General features: G+C 38.0%; 1 protein-coding gene, 2 long non-coding RNA genes and 1 pseudogene across 4 annotated transcripts; 3 read left to right on the top strand and 1 right to left on the bottom strand.

Moving 5' to 3' along the window:
• The first annotated feature begins 739 nt into the window (after positions 1-739).
• On the top strand, positions 740-1,144 carry LOC147945789 (uncharacterized). The gene has a single exon (XM_087509366.1). It carries the CDS (start codon positions 740-742, stop codon positions 1,142-1,144), a length of 405 nt encoding a protein of 134 aa, XP_087365492.1.
• A 6,880-nt stretch (positions 1,145-8,024) lies between these two features.
• Positions 8,025-9,107, bottom strand: LOC147945788 (uncharacterized). Its single transcript, XR_015596338.1, has 4 exons — positions 8,926-9,107; positions 8,599-8,835; positions 8,405-8,516; positions 8,025-8,323 (listed from the first exon to the last, which is right to left on the bottom strand). It is a non-coding gene; the product is annotated as an uncharacterized LOC147945788 (long non-coding RNA).
• Positions 9,108-11,843: 2,736 nt separating this feature from the next.
• Positions 11,844-13,204, top strand: LOC104780277 (uncharacterized). 2 transcript variants are annotated; one of them, XR_766680.2, is made up of 4 exons: positions 11,870-12,033; positions 12,124-12,586; positions 12,666-12,789; positions 12,885-13,204. It is a non-coding gene; the product is annotated as an uncharacterized LOC104780277 (long non-coding RNA). The 2 variants fall into 2 exon arrangements; XR_766679.2 differs by having other exon boundaries at positions 11,844-12,033; positions 12,124-12,789.
• Positions 13,205-14,339: 1,135 nt separating this feature from the next.
• On the top strand, positions 14,340-14,844 carry LOC147945787 (uncharacterized; annotated as a pseudogene).
• The last annotated feature ends 7 nt before the right edge of the window (positions 14,845-14,851 follow it).

Raw genomic sequence — 14,851 nt, 5'->3', positions numbered from 1 at the left:
AAATTTAAGTTTTAAAAGTTTTGGTTAAATTTTTGAATATATAGCTAAACATGTGAGTATAATTTTGGTTATTTTGAGTATTTTAATCTAGAAAATAAATAATTTTAAATTTTCACCTATAGTTTTGAATGACTATGCTATAAAGGAACAAATTATAACTAATATATTATGTATATTATTTTATTTCGCGTATGTCGAGTACCCATTCGGTTCTCGGTTCGGTCCCGGGTTCGGTTCCGGGTTTTCGGGTTTTGGAGATTAGGACCCAATAGGGTATTTTGTCGGTTCCGGGTTCGGATTCGGGTCCATATTTTCGGGTCGGTTCCGGTTCGGATTTTCGGTTCCGGTTTTTTTGCCCAGGCCTAACCACAAGGTCGTTTTGAAGATGTTCAAAAACATCATTTTCCCAAGATTTGGAATCCCAAGAGTAGTAATCAGCGATGGAGGAACCCACTTCATTAATAGAGTTTTCGACGGCTTATTAAAGAAGCACAAAGTCAAGCAAAAAATCGCAACAACTTACCACCCGCAAACCAGCGGCCAAGTGGAGGTGAGTAATAAATAGATCAAAGCGATATTGGCCAGTATCGTGGGAATCACAAAAAAGGATTCGTCATTCAAGGTAGATGATGCATTATGGGCCTACCAGACAGCCTACAAAACACCGATTGGGCGGACACCTTTCCAGCTTCTTTATGGAAAAAACTGTCACCTTCCGGTCGAGGTAGAATATAAAGCAATGTGGGCGACCATGTTAATGAATTTGGACATAAAAACTGCTCAAGAAAAGAGAGTAATGGATCTCCACGAACTTGATGAGATACGGTTGGAGGCTTATGATAATTCAAGGATCTACAAGGAAAGAACCAAAGCCTTTCATGACAAAAAGATCCAATATAAGGATTTAAGAGCTAGAGACAAAGTCCTGTTCAACTTGAAGCTTCGGCTGTTCCCCGGGAAGCTCAAGTCGAGATGGTCAGGGTTCTTCGAAATTAAGGAGATTATGCCATATGGAGCAGTGACCCTACTCGGGAAAGATGGGACTGAGTTTACCGTTAATGGGCAAAGAGTGAAGAAATACATGGCGAATGAGAGCACAGAGGTGGGGACATATTTGTACCTCACCGATATTGCACCAGTCTGATAAGAATCAGTAGTCAAGCTTAGCGACTATAAACAAGCTCTCTTGGGAGGAAGTCCCAATGGCAGTAGTGTAAATATAACTAGCATTTCTTCTTTTTCAGTCTTTTATCTCCTCAGTGTTCCCGATGAGCTACGCGAGCACTTACCCGATCAACCCCTCAGATGCTGGTCCGAGCAGGTCGTCCGTGAGCATAACCGAGCTCTCTGATGAGCGAATCCCGGCACCTGCTGAAGTCGGTGGCGACCCTGGTTACACGTTGGCGAGTATGGAGGCTGCTACAACCTCCTTCTTCACCAACCCATGAGGTCCCACATTCATCCAACCTTTATAAATAACATTGCATTTAGTTTTATTTCATTTTGTGTGATTCTTGGAACCTTTTTCAGACTTTTATTTACACAGGGACTGCACCTATGTGCATTGAAAAACCCAAAAAACAAATTTTTTGAAAAATTAAAAAAAAAAAAAAAAAAAAAAAAAAAAAAAAAAGAGTGTTCCTGTAGTTGCATTTTCATATTAGGATTGAGTCTAGATTGCTTCATATAGGATTGTTGCATATGCATTTTAGGGGACAATGATTAAAACCACCTTGTTTAATGTCAAACCTTAGGATTGAAGCTATAGCCCTTAATCACAGTTCATTGTTGCTAGATCAATCTTTGGAAAAAAATAAAAAATCTTTGCTTAGAACCTTATGTCTTTTGAATGCTTCCTCCACTTGCTTGAACATTGAATCATCTCTATATTATTGGACTTAACCTGAACTTTAATTGTCTTGCTTATGGAATTTGAATATTTGCTCATGGTAACTCTAAACTCGGGTTAGCACTCCATTTTTACCAATCTTTTCGTTTAACCCGATTTGTTTTTCCCTACCCTTGGACCCAAACCTTTCTTTCAAACCTTGTTGTGAATTGTTGAGTGAGACCTTTTCATTGTGTTATAGGTTGTGAAACCTTGAGAGTATTGAGAACGACAAAGAACTAGCTCTTGATTTAGCTAAGTTAGAATCATTTGGACTAGCTAATAGAATCGGTTTTGAAAGATAGGTGGTTAGCATGTTTATTTGGGGTGGGGTTGAGAAAAAAAAAAAAAAAAAAAAAAGAAGTCCCTAAGGTTCAGTTCAATTAGCTCTAAGTACAAAAAAAAAGAGAAAAAGATCTTGTTATAGTCTCCTAGAAAGAAATCTATATATATATATACATATTGGAGTTTAGCAAAGAAAGAAAAAAAAAAAAAAGAGAGTTAGATGTTTAAAGTTTAGACCTTAGGGATTACAAAAAAAAGGAGTTAAAATCAGGGTTGTGGGTAGTTTTGTTCTAGGGGGTTTGATTAAAAAAAAGAGATGAATGAGAAAAGGGTAGATTATCAAGAGTTAAGTTTTGTTTGCCCAAATTATTCTCAATCTTTGATAGTTTTCACAACTGTCTAGCATTCCTTCTTTTGAGAGAAAACCACCCATAGAATTTGTTTGAAGCCACCTTACCAAAAAAGCCTTACCCTTGAAACCGATTGAGCTTGATTCACCTTCCATTTGCAAGAATTCGCCAAACACTTTAATGAATGTGAAAGAGATGTTCTTTGGAATTGCAAGTCCTTAGCTCCAAAGGAATTGCAAGTCTTTGGAATTGAACTAAATCGATGCATGGTGATAAGCATAGAAAAAATATTTGTAAGTATGTTGATTGATCTTAGGACCATTAAACTATCTTTAAGGACTATAGTTTGAATCCTTCGCTTAGCTCCAAAGGTTATGAGTCCCATTTTAGAACAGCACCGTCCTACTTCCTTGCTAGAGGACTAGCAAGATTTAAATTTGGGGGTCTGATAACTCTCTAATTTACATGTTTTAAGCATCCCTTTTTTTCCATATTTTGCATTGTTTTTACCCTAACCTTAGCACTTTTAGGTCATTTACTGTAGGAATCCACATTTAAGTCATTTAGGGTGTTGCATTCTTGCATTTGCATATTTACAAATGAAAACAGGTGCTTAAGAGCCAAAAATGGGGAGGAACAAGGTCGAATCCGAGCATGTACCCGAAGGAGCTATGGAGCAGGAAGAACAGTCCGAACACCAACCCGATCGAGGAGGATCTAAGAACAGAAAGAACAATCCGAGAGCCTACCCGAAGAGTAACCCAAACTCATCCTTGTGCACCCCATCGAGCAGACCCTCGGGCAGGACTGGGAAGCTAGGGTTAATGGGTTTCCATATATAAACCCCCCCTCTTCTTCCTCTCGCCCTATCACGCCGCAGACCCTCTGAACAGAGAGCAAGAGCTTCTGGGAGAGAAACTGAGCGACTCAAAACTCTTTCTACACTTTGTTAGGATTTAATTTTCATTTCTTTTTGCATTTTCAATTCTATACTTTTCCACTCTACTCTATTTTTAATATAAAGCAATTTTCTTTTATCTATGCTCTTGTGTTTTCTGCAATGAGATCTGAGTAGTGAAACAAAGTTTCTAGGGATGGGATATATGATTTTGTGTTCTTTATCGGTTAGGATGTCTTAGCTTTGATATTTGTGTTTTATAAATTCCCTTCTAGATTGGTGTTCTTAATGCTATCAACAGACCGAGAGATTGAGATTAGATCTAAGGTGTTTTACCATCGAGAGGTGTAGATGAAATGCTTGAATCAATCAATGCTAGAGATTTACTCACTTAGCCTAAGAGATTAGATGAGTAAGGGGTTTATTGACAATAATGAATCGGTTTGTATTGCCTGCTTGGTCATGTTTCTCCAACGAGAGTTGGGTAGGGGAGTGATCAAGGTTGATTGTTTCTATCACGAGAGTGTTTTAACAAGATTTTAGAGATTCATTGTCTAGGGAATATTTGCTTGAGACATGTAGGACATCCATATTGGTCAGGAACACTTAGGAGTCGATTACCCCATCCTTAGGAGCTTTCGTATTTAGATTGTTTACATTTTATGCAAAACTCGATCTCTTACTCGAACAGGTACACGATCACCTGTTTCGAGTATACCTTCGAGCTGTTCTTGCCTATCTTGTTTACTCGATCACCCCACCCGATCATATACTCGAATGCTTGCATCGAGTGCTTAGGTCGTGTGGTTCTTGTTTATTTGCCTTCTTTTATTTATTTTAGGATTGTTAGATCAAACCCAACTATTGCTTGGCTTGACTTGCATAGTTCTGATTGTATCTTATCTGCTAGCATAACAACCATTTGGATTGATAACCCTTTGTACTACAACTGCATAGGGAATTGATACCCTGGGTGAAAATCCTGTTATCAGGGAGGGGATGATGTACGAATGGGAGCTGAATTACCGGCTGTAGCAGTGGCTGAAGTACTACTTGACGGACTTCTTGATGTACAACCTGACGAACTTCCCGATAGACTGCTTGAAGTACTTTTTGGAGAGAACCAGCTTGTACCAGTTAAGGAGAACTATGATATCCTTCCGATATGTGCAAGAATCAGAAACAAACATATCTTGGAGCTGACCACTGGAACTAGAAGTGATGCGGACCTTCAACGAGCTGAAAGATCATATCGTTGGAATGGGACCGTTGCACTATTTTTCCCTTATCTAGGGTTTTTCCCAATGGGTTTACCTAGAAAGGTTTTTAATGAGGCAACATCCTTACACATATCTTCCTACACATATTCTATGGAGGATGATCATGGAAAGCCACCCTTGTTTCGAGCTAGTTCAAGACATGGTTCAAGGAACTTTTCCACAAGTCAATTATCACTCAAAATAGATCTTGCCATAAATGGCTCAAACCAAAGCATCCCTTGGCGTCCTGGAGAGCTTCTATATCACTTGGAGACTTTACCACACATCTTAGGATGCACCTCACCTCACTTGATTAGGCGGATCAAGTTAAAGTGCAACTTTCCTTATTTGGATCTGTTTGTCTTTATAACACAACGACTTCTTCCTTATTCAGTGTTGCGCCTTTGTGAGACTCTTAAGACCATCCAGAAGCTTCCTAGAATGTATCTAGACGTCCTAAGAAACCACAACTTTGGCCCCAAGTTATCAAGGTGCATCACAACTTTCCCAATTCGGCCGATATTCTCATTCAGTTTCCAAAGGTCATGATTTTCATTAATTGTTGTGATTTCTTTCCTTATTCTAGCATTTAGAAGTTAAGCTCTATTACTTTGTACTTTGGGAGACACGTTTTTTGATTAATAAGAAAATTCAGTTTGCTTCAACACTTTGTGTTTTGAATCAAATCATTGTTCTTTCGAGTTGAGTTCTAGGTAGTTTGTGGAATCAAACAACTTAGGTTTCGTGTAGAGTCTCTGATCCTTGTGAGGAATAGCCCTTGGATCATATTCTCTAGCCCTCGGTGTTGTGGATTCAACATCAAACCGTTTACTCTCCATCAGATTGCTTCCACCTAAGCTTCTAAGTCTTTGAGTCCGTGAGCCTTGTCTTGGTGGATTCTGAGGTTTGTATCACTTCGTTTTCCAAAATCCGTTACTTTGGATCCAAAATTGGCTTACCTATACCCAATTTTCCAACAATCCAATACTTAGGCACCATCTTTTTAAATAAATCATATTAGAAAAACACAACATGTTACCAAACGTTAGATATATTACAAAGCCCGTACGAAACCAACATCCGAGCCAGTACTTTTACAAAACATCCGAAACCAACACCCGAACCTCCTTCGTATCTGGCTCCAACATGTCTAGTCTCTCTACTTAACACGAGGCGTAGTTTAGAGTTTTCCTTGTTTTTTTTTTTTTGGCAAGGACTGCTCTCTGTTTAAACTGACTGTATTTAACTACAGAGTTTCATTCTAATGAAAATTCACATGATTTTCAAAATACCAAAAAAAAAAACTCAGTAAGTTACGATATTAGCAAAATGCTCCGAAGTACATGGGATACCACCGTTTTTAATAACATCCCATAATTATAGTAAAAATAAATGAGAGGGTTAGAGGCGGAAAAAATGTCCGACACCTCTTCCGTACACGTAACCTGACTTGCAATCGTCGACGTTCGTACAGCGCATGTAGGTTCCGTGCTTCACAGCAACTTACACACTCGCCTAGCAACCCACCATACATAACAGTCATTGCAGTAGTTTTCTGCCAACCCAAAAATTGCTTTGCAGACTCTAGCACAGTCAGGGGACGAAGAAATCTTGTTCTAGTAGGATAACGAAATGTTTTGACGTATGACAACGTAGGTCTAGTACGAAACTCGTGTACGAAATCTACCAAATCCTCGCCATATCCCCGTACACCATCAGTCCCCAAAGGCTGATGCAGTTCGTTAAATAGCTGAAGGTAGTGTTCAGCCTTTTCCTCTTCTCCTGATAGAATTGATAGGATACCACATGTAAATGTGGCATGTCCTTCGTCAGGTACAATAGTTGTAAGTAAATCAAGTGCTCTCCTCCCATCGTGTTCATCGACAAGAATCCGTAATCCTTCCTTAAAAATCGCCCACTTGTTTCCAGCTTTTAGACACTGCACAAAGAAACGCCGGTTACGGCCCTCCCAAACAACATGGGTCATCGGATCTTCGCTAGTATTATAATCGGTGGGTTCGGAGTACAGTGATAATATGGATGCGTTTCTCAGGACATTGTCATGGTACACCAAATATCGACCCCTACGTCCAGCTTTCAGGATTGGTTCTAGATACCACCAACGATCTTTGGCGATGCGTTAAACAATATTGACCAGTAGATCATCTCCTATTTCAGGCATTGCCATTGTAGTAGGTGTTAAATAAAAGAGTAGTGTGGCGGGTATATGCTAACAAAAAAGGTCTGCTGTATTTTGACCCACTTAATTAGGTGTTATAGTGATAGTATATGTAAGTGTAATGTATATGTAAGGAGCAGTATTCAACAAATAAATTAGTATAGTAAGATGTTTACTGTAGGTGACAAACATATTTCAGCCTCAACTAATATGACTTTAGCGTTGACATAAATGCACACCACTTGTCCTTCGTGTCAGTAATCATATCAGGACCTCCCACCGTCTCCCTATTTTCTGCAAAGTAGATATGTTTTCCCATTTTAAGTCCACACTCGAAAAGTGTGACACTTTACAATCACTAATCTCGCCCCCAACTATATCCCCCACTAACTAATTATCCCTTTTTCCCCTTTGTTATCATTCGAAAATAAAACAAAACGAAACTTCCACATATTTCATCATACACCGCAACCCTAGCTTTAGTTCAGTGTCCCTCCCGCCGTCAGGGTCTCCACTGTGCGATTGTGGCGATATTCTAGCAGTAATGACTTTGTGGACTAATACTAACCCGGGGCATCGGTTTTATAAGTGTGCCCTGATCAATAGCAGATTCAACAGGGGGTGTGATTTCTTTGCTTGGGTAGACAGCGAGCCACCTCATAGGTGGCAAAAAGTGGCTTTGATTAACGCAAAAGACCAGATCCGCAAAATGAAGACTGAAGTCCAGTTCTATAAGCAGCTTAAATCTACCAGCAACAACCCATTGGAGACAAATAATGGTGTCCATAGTAGCAACCCGCAATAAAAACCCGTTCTACTATGGTCTCCTATCTGCCTGCGTATTTACGCTTTCGGTTCTTGCAATCATCATCGCCATATCAATGTCGTAAGGGATTCTACGGTATATTAATCTGTGTCTTTTATTCATCTTCGCGATAGCATCTATGGTCCGACAGAGCGTTCTAGACTCTCTCTCTTATCGTCTTGTAGTTGTTGTGTTTAACCACTTCACATTTCCTAGTAAATGTATAATAATATTACCTCATTTTCGTATCTATAAACATGGATTATCTGGAGTACAAGGTACTATGAGTACGAGCGAATTGTCTGACAATATCTTATTGTTTAATATCAACTCTTCACCACACAAATACATGATGGATTCCTGCAACATAGTTTAACTTGGCGTACTCCCCCTTGACATATAATTTACGCTTCCCGTTTCTGGCCCTATAAATTGTATGGGCCTTTACTTTATTGTAGGTCTGGCCTGAATAATAGAATCTATTAATTGGGGAGTCAAATCATCAACTCTAAAGTCATCCATAATTAACAACATGCGATGTATCTTCGTAGTTAAATGGGCAGTTACAACGCATCAGTGATTACATGACACGTATCCAGACAGAGTGCAGTAAGTAATCCGCCGCTTCATTGTAAGCTACACAGTTCAAGATATGACCCCTACATACGAAGCCATGTATGGTATTAAGCCGTTATTACTTTCAAGAAGAAGAAATTTAACAATTGATAAAGTTGACTCACTCGAGGTTCCTTAGAGAAAACCGGGTCATCCGGGACTTCTCGGAAAACCGTGGAGCAGCGGGATCATCAACGAATATCGTTGGGTCGACGTCGGGCACTTCCCCCATCGTATCTAACATGTCATGTGATTAGAATGATTAGTTTGGATATGTAAATTTAAAGGGTTATAACATCATCTGAATCAGAAACGTTACCTAAGCAGCAATTTTTGGTGAAAGCAGACCATCCATCATAAATCTTGTCGAAGTTCTGGTAGTCGATGAGTGATTGTTCGACAGAAGTGAATTTGATCTGGTAGTTGGTGTCGACGACCTTCACAGCGGATGTGTCGTTTTCAACCGCGAAATTCGAGAAGGTTTTCCACTCATCCTCCTACGTACTAAGAATTGGCCCACAAGTTTCTCACTAATTGTTACCTGCATCTTGTCGCCCTATAGAGTGGGGAAAAAGGTTAATTACGATAAAGTAAATCATGATTATAAAGTAAAACTGAAGATAGTATGATTACGACAGTTACTTACGAAAACGTCGGAGACAATCAGTTCAACAGTGGAGACGTTGGCTTCTCTCTTGTTCCAATTCCTGATGATCTTAACGGAGACTTTCCAATCAGAACACCACGTATGGACATCGGTAAGTCTGTCGAAATCTCAACTCTCTTTGTATTGTTTCACTCTATAAAGTACTTTAATTAATTAAATATAAGCGACATGTTGTTCTCTTGGTTTTTATAATTGTACACATCAGATTGTATTATTGTGGAATGTTCATTTGTTTTTTAATACATTGTGTGCACAATTTATCAACGTCAACTAAGAGTGATGTGTATAATTAAAACTAGTTCTGCTATGTCTGTCTAATAATTTGCGTAAGTACAACTACTTCACCTGACTATAGTCTTCGACTACTGCGGAAGGAACTAGTAGTTCAACTGTGTGTTGTTTTCACTAAATAAATGTGAAAGGTACTACTGGTACAATTGTTTATTGAAAATAGTTATCAATAAGATTAGCAAACTATTTCCCTTGTGTATTTTTGTAAATTAAGTAATTAATTGAAAATAGAAATGTAATCATGCAAACCCCGAAATTATCCGCGCAATAATCATGGAAAGTAATGTATCCGGAAGTTATAAGGCTTAGAGCGCTGGCATTATATTTTTTATTGGGCCGGATTGTGACTTTGAATACATCGATCAATTAAATTGATTAATTGAAGAATACCCGCAATTTATAGTGATTGTTATGTAAGAAAATGGATATGAGCATAGGAAAACGGGTGTAATGTAAGGGTACACCATTAGATGGTACACTCGTACATTACAAATATACTACATATCCAAACATCCGATACTAAAGGACAAACAGTTTACACACGTTGAAGTAGATGTAAATACCGAACATAATACAACACCTTCAGATGTAATGACGACTTGAAACACCTAAAGTACAAATACACTACAGGATCTCAGCTATAGACTGAGCTACCCACCATATGCCACAATTGGTACACACTATGTCATACTCTCGAAAGTTGATAGAGTATAAACCATGGTCCAATACACACATAACAACGCATTCCGGAGAAGGGATCAATGGACTTGAAGGATACACAAATGAATCCCTGTAACTGTTTACAACCGCCGTCTTAAATCTACACAACACGTTGAACACCCCCGGCCAATACGCCTTGCTCTCTCTGATTTCAGTGGATAGTGGACTGCATCAAACAGGTGAAGAAAATGAACCGACATCTGCTCTTTCCCATCTAACATATAAAAAATTCCACATGCTAGTGTGGCATGTGGTTATGCGGGAACGTTACGAGACAGAAGTGAAATTCCTCGCCGAATGTCTCTCTCCACGGCAACAACCCGGAGACTTTCGTTGTAGATTGCAATTTTGTTACCTGGTTCTATGCATCTTTCGAATATACTCCGATGCATCCCTTCCTCTTGGACTCCACCATTTGGGTTATGTGATCTTGAAACCATGAAGGCTGCCAACAGAGGTGGAAGATGTTAGCATCCTTTAGGATTTCAGGGCTAAATTTTGTTTTGAGTCCTCGATGACCCGCCTTCAATATTGGTGCAAGGTACGCCAAACCATCAACTGCTAGATGTCCGAAGATTTTAACCAATATCTCATCAGGTAGATCTGGGTTTTTTTTTTCTCTTAGACGCCATATTGTTGTGATTTTTAGATTGAAATGTCACTAAGATGAGTAGTGGTACCACGAAAACAACAAACGTGTTATGTAAACACAAAGGTGTAGGGGTTAGATGTGGAGTAGACCAAATTATCCGCCTTTGTGATAGTTTATTAATACCTAGTCGTATTTGTCGTCTTAGACTACACAACACAACCAAATAGTTTTTAAATGTCGTCATATCAATAACATTATATATAATTGTTAGTCACCGCAATACAATGATGACATATAACTCACAACTACGTAAAAGTTAATACGACTTTTTAACTCTATATTGTGACACGTCTGAGTTGTCAAATCAGACCACCTTATAGTGTCTTGTCTTCGCAATAGCAATTTGCAGATTGGGTTGCCAATTTTTATAATAATTTTAAGGGGTATATACTACGAAATTCTACCATTCCAACATCCACAGTAATATTGGAAGATAAATTTGTGATACCAAGAGAAACATCTAACAATTAAGTAGAAAATCAAATAAGTATACCATCTTTGTAATTACGCATTCATGTAAATAACAATTACTTACGTAGATGTGTGTATCAGGTAGACTCTCTCTCTTATTGTCTCGTAGTTGTGTACTACTACATCGTTTTAGTGTATATAAAATTGTGGATTTCCTTTTGATATCATGAATCCCTGTTCTGGAGTACAGAACCACATTATATAGAGTACAGGGTACTATGAGTACGCGTGAATTGTCTCACAATATCTTATTGTTTAATATCAACTCTACTGTCTGTCCACACCTCATAAATAGAAGATGGACTCCTTAAATCTTTGTTTAACTTGGCGTACTCCCCCTTGACATAGAAACCCGGTTAGAAACAGAGTTTTATTGAAAGGTGTATGGATTTTAAGTACCTTATCATCACGGATCGAATTCGATTATTATTGTAAACTATTTTGAACTTTTGAGTGTTGGACACATAATTTCCACTTCACCTTTCTCGGCCTATTAATCGTCTGGGCCTTTACTTTATTGTAGGCCTGGCCTGAATAATAGAATCTATTAATCGGGGAGTCAAATCATCAACTGTAGAGTCATCCATAATTAACAACATGCAATGTATCTTCGTAGTTAAATGGGCAGTTAAAACGCATCAGTGATTACATGACACGTATCCAGACAGAGTGTAGTTACGACTGTTTGAAAAGACACAATAGGGATAACCCATTGGTCTCCGTTCGCTGCTTATAAAAGAAGACAAAAACTCATCGGTTTCATATTCATTCGTCTTGTACAACCAAACACCATCTGGAAACATAAGCGCAACAAAGCCATGGTTCATTTCGACAGACTTACCGATGTCCATACGTGGCGTTCTGATTGGAAAGTCTCCGTTAAGATCATCAGGAAATGGAACAAGAGAGAAGCCAACGTCTCCACTGTTGAACTGATTGTCTCCGACGTTTTCGTAAGTAATTGTCGTAATCATACTATCTTCAGTTTTACTTTATAATCATGATTTACTTTATCGTAATTAACCTTTTTTCCCACTCCGTAGGCCGACAAGATGCAGGTAACAATTAGTGAGAACCTTGTGGGCCAGTTCTGTGTACGTAGAAGGATTGAGGACGATGAGTGAAAACCTTCTCGAAGTTCGCGGTTGAAAACGACACATCCGCTGTGAAGGTCATCGACACCAACTACCGGATCAAATTCACTGCTTACACCATTGTTGAAAACATTGGTTGATTGTCGAACAATCACTTCAACGACTACTAGAACTTCGACAAGATTTATGATGGATGGTCTGCTTTCACCAAAAACTGTTCCTTAGATAACGTTTATGATGATGTTATACCCTTTGATTTAAATCTTCTTGGTTTAATCATTCTAATCACATAACCTGCTAGATACGTGGGGGAAGTTACCAACGTTGAACCAATGATTTACGTTGATGATCCCGTTTCTCCACGTTTTGCCGAGAAATCCCGGATGAAACGCTTTTCTTTGAGGAATCTAGAGTTAGCCATTATTCCGATTATTAAATTTATTTAATTATTATTAATCACGGGCTAATACCATATATGTCTTCGTATGTAGGGGTCATCACTTGCAATGTGTAGCTTATAATTAAGCCGCTTTACCCATAAATTTTGGGTAGTCATAGCAGGCAAAACAATTGTTGCGGTGTTGCGTTTTTGCAGGGCGAAGTTTAAGAATGGAGGTAAAAATTACATTAACGTTTTAAAGAAGATAAAGACTTTCTACTAGAAAGACCTTACATTAAACGGAAATTGGTGTTTCTATTTGATTATGTAGGCAAAGGAGGAATGAAGAAGCTCAGCCAAGTAGGTGTTTCAAAAGTGTACTTTGATCCGTTGTTTCTAGAGATACAAGATTTCAAACTGAGTTTGGACTACTTCAATCAGCGTGAGAGAATAGAAGAAGATGAGTAGTTTATGTGTTTGCATTTCCCAGTGTTGTGTTTATTTCTAATATTTAAACTACGTTGAACAACCTATTGTGTATTTCTTCCTTCCCTCGGTCTCAATTCTCTTTGTATTGTTGTCACTCTATAAAGTCCTTTAATTACTCTTAATTTATTAATATAATAAGAAACACGTGGCGTTGTGTTGAAATTAAATATAGTAAACATCCGACTGTGCTATAGTTGAATTTTTATTTATTCCTTAATATATTGTGTGCACCCACTATATAATAAGGTGTAGTAAGAGTGTAAACCTGCAAAGATTAGAAATTACATAATACTTCCTTACGTACGCAAAAGAAAAACTACGCATTGTTCATTAACACACACTCGATCAAATACTTATAAGCTTACTTATATTTGCATGTTTTGTACTTTCAGTCATTTATCCACTCAACATCCAAATGTATAATCACAATTGTTAATTCTAAAAGTTTATGCTTTTTGACTGTCTAATAATTTGCATAAGTACAAATTAATTAATGGTAATTGATACTGCTAGTACAATTGCCACCTGAAAATGGTTATCAAAGGTACAACAGGTACACTTGATAAGTCTTTTATTTTAAGTAGTGAAATTTTAAAATTACAATAAAAAGGCTCTCGCCTTTAATTAACTGTCCAATGATCAGGGAAAATAAATTTTCACTTAGTATAACAGCAAGTTATTAATTAAAGCACCATTTATTTGTTTTCACATCTAACACTCCTTCTTGTGTAAGGGATACTTAATAAGATATCACTCATTATGAAGTCCCATAGGTGGAAAATATGTTTTTTAAAAAATACTTTGATAGAAATATTAGAAAACACCATTAAATAGTGTTAATCGTGTGGCCAACTACTAACAAATAATTTTTATTAGTAGCCAACTGAATGGTTCAAATAATCATGGAAAATATAACTACATATATCTAAGTACAACTGAACAACTACATACAACTATGTATATCTTCCTACGATATATGGGTCCACATAAGGCAGTGTGAATGGAGATATAATTTGATTGAGTCCCACAAAGCGTACATAGTGTGAATGGTCGGGTTTATAGATATAATTGGGCCTCGTCTGCATACATTATCTCCTTTTACCATCTTACTTATATTTATAAGTACAACTCATATCTAGGGTTTACTCGTATTGGGATAAAAAGAGAGATAAAAGTTACGAGAGCGGTGACCTAGTTAAAAGATCTCGTCAACTAAGGTAAATCTAATAATAACTTCTGGATGACTTGATATCTTCTTGATATAAGATTAAATGATTTGTTTCATGTTGCTATCGTCATGCCAATAAGTTACACTCAAAGTTCTTAAACAACCAAGTATTGAAAGTGGGGGCGCTAGAGCGGACGGTGATTTCGGTGTTCCTACTACATGCTGGTGTGGTGAACGCATGAAACTGGAAGTTTCAGACTGGGGCGTAAATCAAGGGAGAAAATATATACAAATGTCCAAAGAGCGAGGTGAGAATTTATTGTCCATTGCCAATATAAATATTTAGTTTTATTCACTTCATGTATTTGTTCCATGAAATATCTGGATAACATAGGATGGTAAGGAACACTACTCGAAGTGGTGGGATGATGCAGTTGATGAGGAGCTTATACACCTAGATATCAAAATTGGTAGGCAGACAGATTCTATTCATCACGCTTACCAAAGTCCTATGTTGGAGTCAATTAGGGAGACTATGCGTATTATGCGTGACAAAATTGAGGAACTTAACACGCGTTTAACTCACGCCGATTGCGAGATTGGCAGGCTTAGGGAGCTACTTAGGAAGTGGTAGTAGTATA

The sequence above is a fragment of the Camelina sativa genome, chromosome 4, assembly GCF_030686135.1.
Source record: "Camelina sativa cultivar CO46 ecotype springtype chromosome 4, ASM3068613v1".
NCBI classification, from domain to species: Eukaryota; Viridiplantae; Streptophyta; class Magnoliopsida; order Brassicales; family Brassicaceae; genus Camelina; species Camelina sativa.
The sequence above is the reverse complement of the archived record's forward strand: the minus strand, read 5'-3'. Positions and strand labels throughout refer to the sequence as shown.

Coding starts and splice junctions, on each gene's coding strand:
- LOC147945789 (XM_087509366.1), top strand. CDS start 740: ATGTGGGCGACCATGTTAATGAATTTGGACATAAAAACTGCTCAAGAA.